We start from the raw sequence: 20,117 nt of genomic DNA, 5'->3' as shown, positions 1-20,117 counted from the left end.
ACTTAATAGTTTAAACCTGGTCTAAATCTAGATGCTGATTAAACGTCTAAATCAAGGCTAAATCTAAACTTCACTGTATATTGATCAATGGTCATTCAGATGATTTTAGTACAATATTTGGACACCATTGTGCAACTTGCAGTTATTTCTTTGGTCAGTATTCATTATTTAATGTATTTAATTCAATCGTCTAGATTTGGTCTAAAAATAGACGTTGATATGAGGTCTTGATTTAGACGTCTAAATCAAGTCTAAATCTAAACTACACTGCACTTTGATCAATGACTGTTAAAAATGTTTTAATCCAGCATTTGACCATCATTTATACAATTTACAGTTACTTTTTGGACAGTATTCATCATTTAGTGCAATCATCTAGATTTGGTATTAAAATAGACGTTGATAAGAGGTCCTGATTTAGACGTCTAAATAGAGTCTAAATCTAAACAACACTGTACATTGATCAATGACTGTTAAAAATGTTTTAATCCAGCATTTGGCCATCATTTATACAATTTACAGTTGTTTTCTTTGGTCAGTATTCATTATATAATTCAATCGTCTAGATTTGGTCTAAAAATAGACGTTGATATGAGGTCCTGATTTAGACGTCTAAATCGAGTCTAAATCTAAACTACAATGTACATTGATAAATGACTGTTAAAAATGTATTAATCCAACATTTGGCCACCATTTATACAATTTACAGTTGTTTTTTTATTTAATATTTAATGATTAATGGATTAAATTGTATCGTCTAGGTTTGGGCTAAAATATAGACCGATTATAGACGGGCGAATGTCGGTCTAAACTTAGACTAGACGTCTAATAGACGTCTAATGCTCAGTGGGTCTGCTTGTTCCACTTTGGAAGTGATGTAACCATAAAGACTTGGCACATAAGAATGTAGCATTATCAGAGCACTAAATATTTGTTGAAGTTATGAATGCCAAAATCAGCAGGTGGGGGGCTATAGAATTTTGCTGCTTTACCCTAATAATCAAACAACCCAGGGTTGAGATTTGTGTTTGTGTGGGTAACTTTTTTCCCTGTTTGTTCTGTCAGTCTCAACAGCACAGTAAAGAAGACACTATTTAGCTTTTTTTGTTCACTCTTTATTAATGTTGTTTTAAGCCTCTTCCTCTGTTTCCTCAAATCTGGCAAAAACTTAGTACTTTGTAGTTTGCTGCATCCATAAGTTTTGCACATAATTTGTTATAGTCCTCTCTTTTTTCGAAGGCAAAAGTGAAGAATTCAGCTAGAGATTCCTCGTCACCATAGTCATTTCCCCATTTTTGCAGTGAACTGAGGATCTCCGCTTGTTCCACTTTGGAAGTGATGTAACCATAAAGACTTGGCACATAAGAATGTAGCATTATCAGAGCACTAAATATTTGTTGAAGTTATGAATGCCAAAATCAGCAGGTGGGGGGCTATAGAATTTTGCTGCTTTACCCTAATAATCAAACAACCCAGGGTTGAGATTTGTGTGTGTGTGTGTGTGTAGGTAACTTTTTTCCCTGTTTGTTCTCATAACGTGATCAAATTTGAGGTGTTTAAATTATAACATTTAAGACATAAGCTGCGGGCCGTATAAAATCTGACCTCGGGCCGTGATTGGCCCGCGGGACAGAATTTGGACACCTCTGATTTAGTTCATCAGGTTGTTGAAATGTGACTGAAGGTCTCAAAGATGTTCACGTTGTGTTTTATCTGTGATATTTGATTTAAATGTGACTTCTGACTCAGTTTGTCTCACATTACTTGAGTATTTGAGTACATCAGTGTCACACATGAAGACGTTTGACCTGATTAATTCACAACTCCTGAATAAAAGTCAAGATTGTTCAGCTCTAACTTGTTTATTGAACCTTTGAATGGTATGTTGAGTGTAGAGGCTGTTTTAGGTCATTCTTTAAGTTCTCATATGGATCTCTATGCTACAGAATCTGTGTTGTGTTGAGTTTGCTGCTGTCTGGTTACAGCTGGACTTTATTCTGTTTGGAGTGAAACAGCAGCTTCGTCAGAAACTTGAGTCTCCTTCATGTCGACCCAACAGGTTCCCAGTGGACTGATTCAGTTCATGATTCAAACATTCAGTTATTTTTAATCTTCTGTACTCAAACAGATGATGATGTTAAAAGGGGGAAAAACCTCAATCTTAATACAAAAGAGAGATTTTGACAAACAGCAATCATCCGTCACCACACTCCCTCTGAGCTCCTACAGCCACAGTAATGTTACACAGTTAAGTAACAGAAAGATTTATTTTAATAACAGTCACATTTCATATTTAAGAGCAAAGTTCTAAAGAGCTTCAAAGTCAGAATGATTTACAGGAGGATCATTTTCAGTTTGGTTTGACAGACAATTTAAAAAGCACAAATATATAATATAAACTCATATATACAAATATACACATATAAAACCATAAAAAATCTCAGAAAAAGTCTGATAATATATAACATGTACAGTTTATCAGTAGTCCGGTCACTGCTATCAGAATCAGAATCCTTTTGATTAAGTTTTGTTGAGTAAGTTTCCGCGTATGAGGAACTTGCTGTGGTGTGTAGGTGCAAAAGAACAAACAACACAAAAAATAATGAAGACATAATATAAATATAAATGTAAATAGGATGTTTGACATGGATTGTTCAAGGTCACAGTACTGATGGATATTCTGTGATCCAGCTGCAGGTGGAGCCGGACACGCTCAGCAGGGAGAGCTTGTCCTGTAGCAGAGCCGGGATGATGGTGTTGAGTCCACAAACAGGATCCTGGTGGAGGCTCCTGGGGAGTCCAGGTGCCTGAGGATGTAGTCATCACTGGCACGGAGGCGTTATGTTCTCAAGGTGTCTGTCCTAACGTCTCATTAAGATGTTGATCAAACTGTTTCTGCTGAGCTGTAACTTTTCTTAAGTCCTCTCCTGGAGTCTGAGGCACAATCTTGTTCAACAGACAGAAAGTGAATATTTCAAAAGATAAATAACAGACACAACTACCACTGCCAGTCCCACTACGCTGAAGAAGGCAATTGTTCCCCAAATGGGCCATTTGAGTCCCTCAGGTGTGTCTGGGTTGGGTCTCTCAGGTGTGTCTGTGTTGGGTCTCTCAGGTTCGGACCAATCCATCGCTGCTGTAAAGAGACCAAACAACAGAACAGCTGAAGTTGTGACATATTTCTCAGATACTGTGAGAATGAAGTGAAGGATTGTGGATTGTGGTCGTCCTCAATACTTTTCTTCAGGTTCTTATTGATCCAAAAAAGCTGCTGAATTTAACCTGATAATAAAGTTCTACTGACTTCTACTCAACCAACTTACCAGAGACGTTGAGCCGACATTCACCAAAGTCCACACCATAGTTTGTCCTCACATCACATGTGTACAGGCCTGAGTCCTCAGTCCTGAGTCTGGACACATGAAGTCTGAGTCGTCCATCTCTGAGGACGTCTTTGTCACACTGGACTCGTCCTACAAACTGTTGATCCTGAGACTCTGGGACCTCGACACCTCCATGTAGACGAAACAGGACTGAGCCTGTGTGATCAGTTTTCATCTCACAGATGATATAAAGGGAGTTGGGGGAAGTGACAGTTGTGGTTGTGAACATCCATTCCAGTGTGATGTTGTGGTTCTTCTCTGCCTGGTAGGAGGTTTGTGTCACATTCACTACAAATGTTCCTGTTGAGGAGACAGAGAGGGAAAGTGAGGAGCAGACACACTGACAACTTTAAACTCCATCTACACATGTTTCTGTGGACAGTTTAGTGACGTCTCAGAGCTGCAGAGGCTCATCAACATCAACTGTTTGCTCACATGTGGCTACTTTAACTGATTCATTGAATCACAGTGTAATAAAGAGAAGCTGTAAACTAACCACAGACACAGTTGAGGCTGATGAGCAGCAGCAGGATCCTGCAGATCATCTTCTCCCTGTGAGAGGAGACAGAGGTGAAGAGACATGTGATCACAGTTCAGTCCTCACATGTACCACAACAAACACCTACAGTCTGTCTTTAGTCTCTACAATACTCCTCTGTCTTTATTGTCCTGCTCATTATTACACACAAGGACTTCCTGACTGGACAGTCTTGATGCTGACACTAAACTGCTGTATTGTACTTCTGACACAAGATGGCGTTTGATCGACTGTCCACCACCAGCAGGAAACATGACAACATGTATTCAGGATTCAGGTGCAAACAGCACCATCTAGCAGCTGCATGCAAACACTGCAGAACTAGTGCTGCTGCTACAGACATGAAAGCTGACATGTTGTCAATGTTGTAACACTGATACATTAGAAACACATACAAACAAACAGTGTCTCCATATAAAGTCATGAGAAAACAACTGCAAATAAACACAAACAAGCTCAAGTTGTTGTCAGATGTCAGACTGTTGGGATCCTTAACAAGTACAGGTGTCGTGCCAAAAAGTGATTGTCTGCCAGAATCTGACTTCCGGCCGCGGGAGCGCGCACAGCAGCCCGTTGAGCGGTAGCGCAAAACCGTCTGCTTTTCTCTGGATTAAACAGTCATAATATGCAGAAACACACAACTGCATTATAATGTAGGCCTAATTATAGCTTCGAAAGCTTAACGTTTATCACGTAACGGCAATTACGTGATAGACATGTCTCTGTGCTTGGTTGTCTGATGACTTTGTGTAGCCCTGTCTTTGGAAATTAGACTGTAATGAATATGATTTAGGCTATTGGTGGGGTTTCAATAAAGATATGATAACTTTTGCAACGATCCTCGTGACTGCATTGTTTTTTATCTGATCTGGGCCCTTCATAGTATTTGCTTTCCATGTTTGGATGTGTTTTGCAGTTTTCAATCAGTTTTCACCTGTCAAAAATTGATTGAAGGCCAAATACAGTTAATGAAAGGTGATTTCTGTCTAAATATGACTTGATCTCATTCATAAGCTTCATAATATAAACACTAGAGCTCACAGGACAACTTGGAATTCTTTTAAAGGACCATTACAACAGAAAATGTGCATTTTCACCTGCCAAAAATTGATTGAAGGCCAAATACAGTTAATGAAAGGTGTTTTCTGCCTAAATATGACTTGATCTCATTCATAAGCTTCATAATATAAACACTAGAGCTCACAGGACAACTTGGAATTCTTTTAAAGGACCATTACAACACAAAACGGGCTTTTTGACCTGCCAAAAATTGATTGAAGGCCAAATACAGTTACTCAAAGGTGATTTCTGTCTAAATATGACTTGATCTCATTCATAAGCTTCATAATATAAACACTAGAGCTCACAGGACAACTTGGAATTCTTTTAAAGGATCATTACAACAGAAAATGTGCATTTTCACCTGCCAAAAATTGATTGAAGGCCAAATACAGTTAATGAAAGGTGTTTTCTGCCTAAATATGACTTGATCTCATTCATAAGCTTCATAATATAAAGATCTGAGCTCACAGGACAACTTGGAATTCTTTTAAAGGACCATTACAACAGAAAATGTGCATTTTCACCTGCCAAAAATTGATTGAAGGCCAAATACAGTTAATGAAAGGTGTTTTCTGCCTAAATATGACTTGATCTCATTCATAAGCTTCATAATATAAAGATCTGAGCTCACAGGACAACTTGGAATTCTTTTAAAGGATCATTACAACAGAAAATGGGCTTTTTCACCTGCCAAAAATTGATTGAAGGCCAAATACAAATACAGTTATACTTACTTAATATAATTTACTTACTTATCCTTACTATACTTACTATACTTACTATACATGATATATTTAATGTATGCCACCTCTGTCAGATTAATATAATTTATAAGCCCCTCGGACGCCCCTCATGTATACTCAGGTTAGGTCTAAGAATACAGCTTGAGGACCCATCTCACCTTGCACTTCAAAAGCCTTTGTCTTCCGGCAAAAATTACTTTTCTTGACTGTAGATAATCCTGGGGGAAGGGTTCCATCATTCAAGAAAGCCTTTATCTGGTCAAACAGACAGGGATCCATGATGAATGCTGAAATAAAGTCAAGTCTTCTCAAGTGGATCTAGCAGCCTATGCATGCACGCGTCAATTAAACAGGCCTGTTAATTAATCAAGTGTGCATGGGCACATAGTAGATGCATGTGCAGCCTGCATGCGTTAAAGGGCCAATGCAATGCATAAATAGCATTTTTACACTTGCCAAATATTGTTTCCAGCTCCTGATGTAGGACTGAAAGGGGTGCTCTGCCTCAAAGTCACTTCATATCACTCATCAGTTATATTTTGAAGAATATATCTTAACCATTACTTGTCACTACTTGTAAACTGTGAAAAGGGCCAGTGTGAGCATGGCCGGATCGACCATACAGGCAATCCCTCCATGAAAATACTTTTTTTTTGTTTGCCCATTGTTAAGCCCATTTTGTGTTGTAATGATCCGTTAAAAGAATTCCAAGTTGTCCTGTGAGCTCTAGTGTTTATATTATGAAGCTTATGAATGAGATCAAGTCATATTTAGGCAGAAAACACCTTTCATTAACTGTATTTGGCCTTCAATCAATTTTTGGCAGGTGAAAATGCACATTTTCTGTTGTAATGGTCCTTTAAAAGAATTCCAAGTTGTCCTGTGAGCTCAGATCTTTATATTATGAAGCTTATGAATGAGATCAAGTCATATTTAGGCAGAAAACACCTTTCATTAACTGTATTTGGCCTTCAATCAATTTTTGGCAGGTGAAAATGCACATTTTCTGTTGTAATGGTCCTTTAAAAGAATTCCAAGTTGTCCTGTGAGCTCTAGTGTTTATATTATGAAGCTTATGAATGAGATCAAGTCATATTTAGGCAGAAAACACCTTTCATTAACTGTATTTGGCCTTCAATCAATTTTTGGCAGGTGAAAATGCACATTTTCTGTTGTAATGATCCTTTAAAAGAATTCCAAGTTGTCCTGTGAGCTCTAGTGTTTATATTATGAAGCTTATGAATGAGATCAAGTCATATTTAGACAGAAATCACCTTTGAGTAACTGTATTTGGCCTTCAATCAATTTTTGGCAGGTCAAAAAGCCCGTTTTGTGTTGTAATGGTCCTTTAAAAGAATTCCAAGTTGTCCTGTGAGCTCTAGTGTTTATATTATGAAGCTTATGAATGAGATCAAGTCATATTTAGGCAGAAAACACCTTTCATTAACTGTATTTGGCCTTCAATCAATTTTTGGCAGGTGAAAATGCACATTTTCTGTTGTAATGGTCCTTTAAAAGAATTCCAAGTTGTCCTGTGAGCTCTAGTGTTTATATTATGAAGCTTATGAATGAGATCAAGTCATATTTAGGCAGAAAACACCTTTCATTAACTGTATTTGGCCTTCAATCAATTTTTGACAGGTGAAAAGTGATTGAAAACTGCAAAACACATCCAAACATGGAAAGCAAATACTATGAAGGGCCCAGATCAGATAAAAAACAATGCAGTCACGAGGATCGTTGCAAAAGTTATCATATCTTTATTGAAACCCCACCAATAGCCTAAATCATATTCATTACAGTCTAATTTCCAAAGACAGGGCTACACAAAGTCATCAGACAACCAAGCACAGAGACATGTCTATCACGTAATTGCCGTTACGTGATAAACGTTAAGCTTTCGAAGCTATAATTAGGCCTACATTATAATGCAGTTGTGTGTTTCTGCATATTATGACTGTTTAATCCAGAGAAAAGCAGACGGTTTTGCGCTACCGCTCAACGGGCTGCTGTGCGCGCTCCCGCGGCCGGAAGTCAGATTCTGGCAGACAATCACTTTTTGGCACGACACCTGGACCCCCACCCCCACTGACACTGAAACTGACACTGACTCTTGCACTCTGGCACTCAAACTCATCACCGCCCTTGATATCTTTGCATTACATTAATGCAGAATTTGTACATCTTCTATTTTTAATATTTTAAAAAAATATTTTTTCTTTTTAATATTTATTACAGTCACTGTTTGTTTAATGTTTATTGTCTTCAATGTATGCACCTTATTCACCTAGACAAATTCCTTGTTGGTGTAAAATCCTTCTTGGCAATAAATCTGTTTCTGATTCTTTCTGATTCTGATTCTGATTCTGATTCTAACATATTTGATGATTTTGATGATTTTATAGTAAAAAGTGAATGAGTCCAGTTGAAACGTCCTGAAGAAGAAGAAAGCTGAAACATCTACAGTCAAAACAAGTTTGTTGAGGACTGAACTTTACTAAATGTGCAGCAGAATAAAAGACAAACATGTTGAAACCCAGCGGCTGTTAGTAAAGTTCAGTAGAGACAAAACAGAGTCAGTTGGAGACGAGCGACGACTTTATCCCAATCCACATCCACATCACTGTCACACAGGACATCAGGAGCTCACAACCGACTGTTTGACTACATATTGATGAATGAATGTGTTTAACTGTGTAGATGAAGGTGGAGGAAAATATCAACACTGACTGTTTAGTTTCATCTTCTCACACAAGATTTATACAAGTGGAATTATTGTTTCTGGTAGAATGTCCCTCACACAGCTGACTGATTCATCAAATACGATTACTTACAGAGAAGAGCTTCTGACGACTTGGGTCGGTTGAAGATAAATTCTTCGAAAGAGAGACCGACACGCTCCGGAGAATTAGGACATCCTTTCTACTGTTGTGGGTATGTAGATAAACCCATACACATATATGCACCACCAATGACTACTGACTGTGTGACCAAGAAACGCCCCTTCGCTCCGCTAGTGATGAGATTCTTTTTTTCTTTTTTCGTTTTCACCAGATACGCCCCATTTTTCTATTAACACGCACATTCTTATCTCTAGGAAGTGTAAGCAAGTCGTAGGCGTCAACCTGCATTAAAACTCCCCTGACTCTCTGACTGTGTTCTGGTTCAAAGTTTCCTGCGCAGGTTCAGAGTGAAACTACAGTTGTTTGAGTTGTTGCCTTCCAGCTTCCTCTCGTATATTTCGATGTGTTGAAGCATCAGAATTAAATCATAAAGAGCTGCAGATGTTTCTCTCTCCCCACAGAACACAGTGCATGATGGGAAACACTCCACTTTTCTCCTGATGGAAAGAAGTTTGATCTGAAGTTTTCTCTGTTTAAATGTAACTACATGATTTTATTTGACCTATTAAATAAACACCATGTTAATAAAAACATCTTCTCTCATATTAAAGGATTTATTCACAGCATGTTCACATTATAAACACAACATGAGGTAAAGACAGTAACAATGTTCATGAGAAGACAAAGATTAAGATGAAATAAATAAAGACATCACTTCCTGTGTGTCCTGTGACATCATACAACACATGAGAACAAGCAGATCAGTTCACCTGAAACTTCATGACATCCTGCAGGAGTCCAGTACAGGAGAGATGAGATATGAATCATAAAGTCATATTTTATTATGGATAAATACATCATGTAGAATAAAACAGATAAACAGTTACAAAGTGGTTTTCAGGCCGTATTGACGACTAGAATATGGAGACAGACAAGAGATTTTATTGCATCAGTTTCTTGAGAAAAGTCGTCTGATAAATACAAATGGTCAACAATCATAATATTGAACATATTGTTCATGACATCATGAAGCTTCGAGCATGAAACGCCTCATGAAAGTCGCTCCCTCTGTAGATATTTAGGGCTCATTAAATAACACAACGTATATAACATGATTAAAATCTGAAGAAGAAGGAGAAGCAGCAGCCCTGCAAGTTGAGATGGGGGAAGAACCTCTGAGAATAAGGAGGGTGAAGCTCATGTTGGCAGACTGGGTGTATCTGCAGGGCCACAAAAGGTCTCACCCAAAGGCCATACTAGAGGAGTGCTCAGAGCATAGCAAGACACACTTCTGGAGTCTGGGCTGGGTTGGAAATGTGAAGGCTGAAAGTATTGGTTTATGTCATGTGCAGTATATGTTGAGTGTTCCTCTAACAGAAATTCCTCCTCGGGTGTTTCAGGAGCCGTCGGTGGATTTTAATGTTCAGCACAGACTCAAGAAGAAGTCAGGACAGAGTGACACTGGCGTAATAGTGCAACACTATATTGGAAAGAACGATGCAAATAAGCTATTAATATTTACAGATGGGTCATAAGATCCAGAAACTGGGCATATGGGGGCAGCCGCTTACATCCCAGAGTGTAAACTGGCAGTGAAGGAGAGAGCAGCAGACCAGCTTCAGTGTGTGCGGACAGAGCATGCGCAAATCGTGGCAGCGGCAGCTGTCGCTGTTTGCTGTGGCAACTTCCGGTGGCATCTTCAGGTGCCACTGACTTTACCGACCTGCCACGGCAACTACAGCTTTTTGAGGCAGCTGCCACAGGATGAAGTGACTGTGGGGCTGTTAAATGATAGTTTTTAATTAAAAATTAATGATAATAAAAAGTGATTTAACCATAAAGACTTGGCACGTAAGAATGTAGCATTATCAGTTGCCACTCACCTGCCACAGGATGAAGTGACTCTGGTTTTACATTGGCTAGTTTTTGATAATACATTTGATTTAATCAAGACTTCGTGCAAATGTAGCACAATCAGAGCTGTAAATATTGTTTGAATTTATGAATGCCAAAATCAGCAGGTGGGGGGCTACAGAATTCTGCTGCTTTACCCTAATAATCAAACAACCTAGGGTTGAGATTTGTGTGTGTGTGGGTAACTTTTTTCCCTGTTTGTTCTCATAACGTGATCAAATTTGAGGTGTTTAAATTATAACATTTAAGACATTAGCTGCGGGCCGTGATTGGCCCGCGGGACAGAATTTGGACACCTCTGATTTAGTTCATCAGGTTGTTGAAATGTGACTGAAGGTCTCAAAGATGTTCACGTTGTGTTTTATCTGTGATATTTGATTTAAATGTGACTTCTGACTCAGTTTGTCTCACATTACTTGAGTATTTGAGTACATCAGTGTCACACATGAAGACGTTTGACCTGATTAATTCACAACTCCTGAATAAAAGTCAAGATTGTTCAGCTCTAACTTGTTTATTGAACCTTTGAATGGTATGTTGAGTGTAGAGGCTGTTTTAGGTCATTCTTTAAGTTCTCATATCCATCTCTATGCTACAGAATCTGTGTCGTGTTGAGTTTGCTGCTGTCTGGTTACAGCTGGACTTTATTCTGTTTGGAGTGAAACAGCAGCTTCGTCAGAAACTTGAGTCTCCTTCATGTCGACCCAACAGGTTCCCAGTGGACTGATTCAGTTCATGATTCAAACATTCAGTTATTTTTAATCTTCTGTACTCAAACAGATGATGATGTTAAAAGGGGGAAAAACCTCAATCTTAATACAAAAGAGAGATTTTGACAAACAGCAATCATCCGTCACCACACTCCCTCTGAGCTCCTACAGCCACAGTAATGTTACACAGTGAAGTAACAGAAAGATTTATTTTAATAACAGTCACATTTCATATTTAAGAGCAAAGTTCTAAAGAGCTTCACAGTCAGAATGATTTACAGGAGGATCATTTTCAGTTTGGTTTGTCAGACAATTTAAAAAGCACAAATATATAATATAAACTCATACATACATATATACACATAAAACCATAAAAAATCTCAGAAAAAGTCTGATAATATATAACATGTACAGTTTATCAGTAGTCCGGTCACTGCTATCAGAATCAGAATCCTTTTTATTAAGTTTTGATGAGTAAGTTTCTGCATATGAGGAATTTGCTGTGGTGTGTAGGTGCAAAAGAACAAACACCACAAAAAATAATGAAGACATAATATATATATAAATGTAAATAGGATGTTTGACATGGATTGTTCAAGGTCACAGTACTGATGGATCTTCTGTGATCCAGCTGCAGGTGGAGCCGGACACGCTCAGCAGGGAGAGCTTGTCCTGTAGCAGAGCTGGATGATGGTGTTGAGTCCACAAACAGGATCCTGGTGGAGGCTCCTGGGGAGTCCAGGTGCCTGAGGATGTAGTCATCACTGGCACGGAGGCGTTATGTTCTCAAGTTGTCTGTCCTAACGTCTCATTAAGATGTTGATCAAACTGTTTCTTCTGTTTCTGCTGAGCTGTAACTTTTCTTAAGTCCTCTCCTGGAGTCTGAGGCACAATCTTGTTCAACAGACAGAAAGGGACTATTTAAAAGACAAATAACAGACACAACTACCACTGCCAGTCCCACTATGATGAAGAAGGCAATTGTTCCCCAAATGGGCCATTTGAGTCCCTCAGGTGTGTCTGTGTTGGGTCTCTCAGGTGTGTCTGTGTTGGGTCTCTCAGGTTCGGACCAATCCATCGCTGCTGTAAAGAGACCAAACAACAGAACAGCTGAAGTTGTGACATATTTCTCAGATTCTGTGACAATGAAGTGAAGGATTGTGGATTGTGGTCGTCCTCAATACTTTTCTTCAGGTTCTTATTGATCCAAAAAAGCTGCTGAATTTAACCTGATAATAAAGTTCTACTGACTTCTACTCAACCAACTTACCAGAGACGTTGAGCCGACATTCACCAAAGTCCACACCATAGTTTGTCCTCACTTCACACAGGTACCGGCCTGAGTCCTCAGTCCTGAGTCTGGACACATGAAGTCTGAGTCGTCCATCTCTGAGGACGTCTTTGTCACACTGGACTCGTCCTACAAACTGTTGATCCTGAGACTCTGGGACCTCGACACCTCCATGTAGATGAAACAGGACTGAGCCTGTGTGATCAGTTATCATCTCACAGAAGATATAAAGGGAGTTGGGGGAAGTGACAGTTGTGGTTGTGAACATCCATTCCAGTGTGATGTTGTGGTTCTCCTCTGCCTGGTAGGAGGTCTGTGTCACATTCACTACAAATGTTCCTGTTGAGGAGACAGAGAGGGAAAGTGAGGAGCAGACACACTGACAACTTTAAACTCCATCTACACATGTTTCTGTGGACAGTTTAGTGACGTCTCAGAGCTGCAGAGGCTCATCAACATCAACTGTTTGCTCACATGTGGCTACTTTAACTGATCCATTGAATCACAGTGTAATAAAGAGAAGCTGTAAACTAACCACAGACACAGTTGAGGCTGATGAGCAGCAGCAGGATCCTGCAGATCATCTTCTCCCTGTGAGAGGAGACAGAGGTGAAGAGACATGTGATCACAGTTCAGTCCTCACATGTACCACAACAAACACCTACAGTCTGTCTTTAGTCTCTACAATACTCCTTTGTCTTTATTGTCCTGCTGTCCAACAGCTTTGATGGTGACTCAGTAAAAACACATCAACAGCTCTGTGGTTCAACAAATTAAATGGCGAAAACAGAAAATCATTTAACTTCATAATAAAACTAAAGTGACCAATAGTATGTGGACATCTCAGGAACAAAAAAAACACCACAGGGTTCCTATCAGCTGCATGTAGCATGACGTCAGAGTCTGATTTGGTATTTTATTTATTTAAAGAATGAAGCTGATGTATAAAACTTATATTATGTAAATATGTAACACTGATATACTAGAAACACATATAAACAGTGTCTCAATATAAAGTCATGAAAACTGCAAATAAACACAAACAAGCTCAAGTTGTTGTCAGATGTCAGTAACAATGCGTCATATTTGATGACTTTCAGAACCAGAATCCTTTTATTGTCATTGCACAAGTGTACAACGAAATTTTAGCAGCATCCGAGTATTTCACACAAACATAAAATAAAGTAAAAAGTACAAGGCAAGTAGTGCAATGTAAGTATAAAAATGTAAATACATATGTGCAGTGCTGCAGGTTGTAAGTATGTACAGTAAGATATTCTTTACAATTATTGCACATTGTCCTTGGGTGGTGTGTGTGTGTGGGTGTGTGTGTGTGTGTGCGTGTGTGCGCGTGCGTGCGTGCGTGCGAGCGAGCGAGCGTGTTTCTATTGTGTTCCGTGCAGTGATGGCTTGTGGAAAGAAGCTGTTCCCGAGTCTGTTTGTTCTTTGATGATTTTATAGTAAAAAGTGAATGAGTCCAGTTGAAACGTCCTGAAGAGAAGAAAGCTGAAACATCTACAGTCAAAACAAGTTTGTTGAGGACTGAACTTTACTAAATGTGCAGCAGAATAAAAGACAAACATGTTGAAACCCAGCGGCTGTTAGTAAAGTTCAGTAGACAAAACGACGACTCCATCCCAATCCACATTCACATCACTGTCACACAGGACATCAGGAGCTCACAACTGACTGTTTGACTACATATTGATGAATGAATGTGTTTAACTGTGTAGATGAAGGTGGAGGAAAATATCAACACTGACTGTTTAGTTTCATCTTCTCACACAAGATTTATACAAGTGGAAATGATGTTTCTGGTAGAATGTCCCTCACACAGCTGACTGATTCATCAAATACGATTACTTACAGAGAAGAGCTTCTGACGACTTGGGTCGGTTGAAGATAAATTCTTCGAAAGAGAGACCGACACGCTCCGGAGAATTAGGACATCCTCTCTACTGTTGTGGGTATGTAGATAAACCCATACACATATATGCACCACCAATGACTACTGACTGTGTGACCAAGAAACGCCCCTTCGCTCCGCTAGTGATGAGATTCTTTTTTTCTTCTTTCGTTTTCACCAGATACGCCCCATTTTTCTATTAACACGCACATTCTTATCTCTAGGAAGTGTAAGCAAGTCGTAGGCGTCAACCTGCATTAAAACTCCCCTGACTCTCTGACTGTGTTCTGGTTCAAAGTTTCCTGCGCAGATTCAGTGTGACACTACAGTTGTTTGAGTTGTTACTTCCAGCTTCCTCTCGTATATTTCGATGTGTTGAAGCATCAGAATTAAATCATAAAGAGCTGCAGATGTTTCTCTCTCCCCACAGAACACAGTGCATGATGGGAAACACTCCACTTTTCTCCTGATGGAAAGAAGTTTGATCTGAAGTTTTCTCTGTTTAAATGTAACTACATGATTTTATTTGACCTATTAAATAAACACCATGTTAATAAAAACATCTTCTCTCATATTAAAGGATTTATTCACAGCATGTTCACATTATAAACACAACATCAGGTAAAGACAGTAACAATGTTCATGAGAAGACAAAGATTAAGATGAAATAAATAAAGACATCACTTCCTGTGTGTCCTGTGACATCATACAACACATGAGAACAAGCAGATCAGTTCACCTGAAGCTTCATGACATCCTGCAGGAGTCCAGTACAGGAGAGATGAGATATGAATCATAAAGTCATATTTTATTATGGATAAATACATCATGTAGAATAAAACAGATAAACAGTTACAAAGTGGTTTTCAGGCCGTATTGACGACTAGAATATGGAGACAGACAAGAGATTTTATTGCATCAGTTTCTTGAGAAAAGTCGTCTGATAAATACAAATGGTCAACAATCATAATATTGAACAGAGCTCATTAAATAACACAACGTATATAACATGATTAAAATCTGAAGAAGAAGAAGCAGCAGTCCTGCAAGTTGAGATGGGGGAAGAACCTCTGAGAATAAGGAGGGTGAAGCTCATGTTGGCAGACTGGGTGTATCTGCAGGGCCACAAAAGGTCTCACCCAGCAAAGGCCATACTAGAGGAGTGCTCAGAGCACAGCAAGACAAACTTCTGGAGTCTGGGCTGGGTTGGAAATGTAAAGGCTGAAAGTATTGGTTTATGTCATGTGCAGTATATGTTGAGTGTTCCTCTACCAGAAATTCCTCCTCGGGTGTTTCAGGAGCCGTCGGTGGATTTTAATATTCAGCACAGACTCAAGAAGAAGTCAGGACAGAGTGACACTGGCGTAATAGTGCAACACTATATTGGAAAGAACGATGCAAATAAGCTATTAATATTTACAGATGGGTGAAAAGATCCAGAAACTGGGCATATGGGGGCAGCCGTTTACATCCCAGAGTGTAAACTGGCAGTGAAGGAGAGAGCAGCAGACCAGCTTCAGTGTGTGCGGACAGAGCATGCGCAAATCGTGGCAGCGGCAGCTGTCGCTGTTTGCTGTGGCACTTCCGGTGGCAACGTGAGGTGCCACTGACTTTACCGACCTAATTTGTTATAGTCCTCTCTTTTTTCGAAGGCAAAAGTGAAGAATTCAGCTAGAGATTCCTCGTCACCATAGTCATTTCCCCATTTTTGCAGTGAACTGAGGATCTCCGCTTGTTCCACTTTGGAAGTGATGTAACCATAAAGACTTGGCACATAAGAATGTAGCATTATCAGAGCACTAAATATTTGTTGAAGTTATGAATGCCAAAATCAGCAGGTGGGGGGCTATAGAATTTTGCTGCTTTACCCTAATAATCAAACAACCCAGGGTTGAGATTTGTGTGTGTGTGTGTGTGTGTAGGTAACTTTTTTCTCTGTTTGTTCTCATAACGTGATCAAATTTGAGGTGTTTAAATTATAACATTTAAGACATAAGCTGCGGGCCGTATAAAATCTGACCTCGGGCCGTGATTGGCCGCGGGACAGAATTTGGACACCTCTGATTTAGTTCATCAGGTTGTTGAAATGTGACTGAAGGTCTCAAAGATGTTCACGTTGTGTTTTATCTGTGATATTTGATTTAAATGTGACTTCTGACTCAGTTTGTCTCACATTACTTGAGTATTTGAGTACATCAGTGTCACACATGAAGACGTTTGACCTGATTAATTCACAACTCCTGAATAAAAGTCAAGATTGTTCAGCTCTAACTTGTTTATTGAACCTTTGAATGGTATGTTGAGTGTAGAGGCTGTTTTAGGTCATTCTTTAAGTTCTCATATGGATCTCTATGCTACAGAATCTGTGTCGTGTTGAGTTTGCTGCTGTCTGGTTACAGCTGGACTTTATTCTGTTTGGAGTGAAACAGCAGCTTCGTCAGAAACTTGAGTCTCCTTCATGTCGACCCAACAGGTTCCCAGTGGACTGATTCAGTTCATGATTCAAACATTCACTTATTTTTAATCTTCTGTACTCAAACAGATGATGATGTTAAAAGGGGGAAAAACCTCAATCTTAATACAAAAGAGAGATTTTGACAAACAGCAATCATCCGTCACCACACTCCCTCTGAGCTCCTACAGCCACAGTAATGTTACACAGTGAAGTAACAGAAAGATTTATTTTAATAACAGTCACATTTCATATTTAAGAGCAAAGTTCTAAAGAGCTTCAAAGTCAGAATGATTTACAGGAGGATCATTTTCAGTTTGGTTTGACAGACAATTTAAAAAGCACAAATATATAATATAAACTCATATATACAAATATACACATATAAAACCATAAAAAATCTCAGAAAAAGTCTGATAATATATAACATGTACAGTTTATCAGTAGTCCGGTCACTGCTATCAGAATCAGAATCCTTTTGATTAAGTTTTGTTGAGTAAGTTTCCGCATATGAGGAATTTGCTGTGGTGTGTAGGTGCAAAAGAACAAACACCACAAAAAATAATGAAGACATAATATAAATATAAATGTAAATAGGATGTTTGACATGGATTGTTCAAGGTCACAGTACTGATGGATATTCTGTGATCCAGCTGCAGGTGGAGCCGGACACGCTCAGCAGGGAGAGCTTGTCCTGTAGCAGAGCCGGGATGATGGTGTTGAGTCCACAAACAGGATCCTGGTGGAGGCTCCTGGGGAGTCCAGGTGCCTGAGGATGTAGTCATCACTGGCACGGAGGCGTTATGTTCTCAAGGTGTCTGTCCTAACGTCTCATTGAGATGTTGATCAAACTGTTTCTGCTGAGCTGTAACTTTTCTTAAGTCCTCTCCTGGAGTCTGAGGCACAATCTTGTTCAACAGACAGAAAGTGAATATTTAAAAGATAAATAACAGACACAACTACCACTGCCAGTCCCACTACGCTGACGAAGGCAATTGTTCCCCAAATGGGCCATTTGAGTCCCTCAGGTGTGTCTGTGTTGGGTCTCTCAGGTTCGGACCAATCCATCGCTGCTGTAAAGAGACCAAACAACAGAACAGCTGAAGTTGTGACATATTTCTCAGATTCTGTGAGAATGAAGTGAAGGATTGTGGATTGTGGTCGTCCTCAATACTTTTCTTCAGGTTCTTATTGATCCAAAAAAGCTGCTGAATTTAACCTGATAATAGTTCTACTGACTTCTAGTCAACCAACTTACCAGAGACGTTGAGCCGACATTCACCAAAGTCCACACCATAGTTTGTCCTCACTTCACACAGGTACCAGCCTGAGTCCTCAGTCCTGAGTCTGGACACATGAAGTCTGAGTCGTCCATCTCTGAGGACGTCTTTGTCACACTGGACTCGTCCTACAAACTGTTGATCCTGAGACTCTGGAACCTCAACACCTCCATGTAGATGAAACAGGACTAAGCCTGTGTGATCAGTTTTCATCTCACAGATGATATAAAGGGAGTTGGGGGAAGTGACAGTTGTGGTTGTGAACATCCATTCCAGTGTGATGTTGTGGTTCTTCTCTGCCTGGTAGGAGGTCTGTGTCACATTCACTACAAATGTTCCTGTTGAGGAGAAAGAGAGGGAAAGTGAGGAGCAGACACACTGACAACTTTAAACTCCATCTACACATGTTTCTGTGGACAGTTTAGTGACGTCTCAGAGCTGCAGAGGCTCATCAACATCAACTGTTTGCTCACATGTGGCTACTTTAACTGATTCATTGAATCACAGTGTAATAAAGAGAAGCTGTAAACTAACCACAGACACAGTTGAGGCTGATGAGCAGCAGGATCCTGCAGATCATCTTCTCCCTGTGAGAGGAGACAGAGGTGAAGAGACATGTGATCACAGTTCAGTCCTCACATGTACCACAACAAACACCTACAGTCTGTCTTTAGTCTCTACAATACTCCTTTGTCTTTATTGTCCTGCTCATTATTACACACAAGGACTTCCTGACTGGACAGTCTCGATGCTGACGCTAAACTGCTGTATTGTACGTCTCTCACAAGATGGCGCCAGTGGTTAAACTGTCCACCACCATCAGCAGGACACATGACAACAGCACCATCTAGCGGCAGTGCAGAACAATGCTGCCGACATTTGAAAGCTGTGTATCTGGAACATGGTGACATGTTGTCAATGTTGTAACACTGATACATTCGAAACACATATAAACAAACAGTGTCTCCATATAAAGTCATGAGAAAACAACTGCAAATAAACACAAACAGGCTCAAGTTGTTGTCAGATGTCAGTAACAATGCGTCATATTTGATGATTTTATAGTAAAAAGTGAATGAGTCCAGTTGAAACGTCCTGAAGAAGAAGAAAGCTGAAACATCAACAGTCAAAACAAGTTTGTTGAGGATTGAGCTTCACTAAATGTGCAGCAGAATAAAAGACAAACATGTTGAAACCCAGCGGCTGTTAGTAAAGTTCAGTAGAGACAAAACAGAGTCAGTTGGAGACGAACGACGACTTTATCCCAATTCACATTCACATCACTGTCACACAGGACATCAGGAGCTCACAACTGACTGTTTGACTACATATTGATGAATGAATGTGTTTAACTGTGTAGATGAAGGTGGAGGTAAATATCAACACTGACTGTTTAGTTTCATCTTCTCACACAAGATTTATACAAGTGTAATTCATGTTTCTGGTAGAATGTCCCTCACACAGCTGACTGATTCATCTGACTTCAACAAACACGATTACTTACAGAGAAGAGCTTCTGAAGTCTTGGGTCGGTTGAAGATAAATTCTTCGGAAGAGAGACCGACACGCTCCGGAGACTTCGGACATCCTTTCTACTGTTGTGGGTATGTAGATAAACCCATTCACATATATGCACCACCAAGGACTAAAGACTGTATGTCAAGGTACGACGCCTTTCAGTCACGTACTGGTTATTTATTAACAAGCACGCCCTTAGCTCTGGCAAGTCATTGAGTCGAGTAGGCGTCAACCTGGATTAAGACTGCCCTCACTCTCTGACTGTGTTCTGGTTAAGTTTCCTGCGCAGGTTCAGAGTGAAACTACAGTTGTTTAAGTTGTTGCCTTCCAGCTTCCTCTCGTATATTTCGATGTGTTGAAGCATCAGAATTAAATCATAGAGAGCTGCAGATGTTTCTCTCTCCCCACAGAACACAGTGCATGATGGGAAACACTCCACTTTTCTCCTGATGGAAAGAAGTTTGATCTGAAGTTTTC

The 20,117-nt window shown here is 39.7% G+C and overlaps 1 protein-coding gene across 1 annotated transcript; it reads right to left on the bottom strand.

Annotated features, from left to right (window-relative positions):
* Positions 1–11,683: 11,683 nt before the first annotated feature.
* LOC141018328 (uncharacterized) lies at positions 11,684–14,406 on the bottom strand. The gene is made up of 4 exons (XM_073493270.1): positions 14,352–14,406; positions 13,020–13,075; positions 12,464–12,823; positions 11,684–12,276 (listed from the first exon to the last, which is right to left on the bottom strand). The coding sequence occupies exons 2-4, from the start codon at positions 13,066–13,068 to the stop codon at positions 12,017–12,019; spliced, it is 669 nt and encodes a 222-aa protein (XP_073349371.1). The 5' UTR covers positions 13,069–13,075; positions 14,352–14,406; the 3' UTR covers positions 11,684–12,016.
* Positions 14,407–20,117: the final 5,711 nt, after the last annotated feature.

This window comes from Pagrus major, chromosome 22 (genome assembly GCF_040436345.1).
Source record: "Pagrus major chromosome 22, Pma_NU_1.0".
Lineage (NCBI taxonomy): Eukaryota > Metazoa > Chordata > Actinopteri > Spariformes > Sparidae > Pagrus > Pagrus major.
The sequence above is the reverse complement of the archived record's forward strand: the minus strand, read 5'-3'. Positions and strand labels throughout refer to the sequence as shown.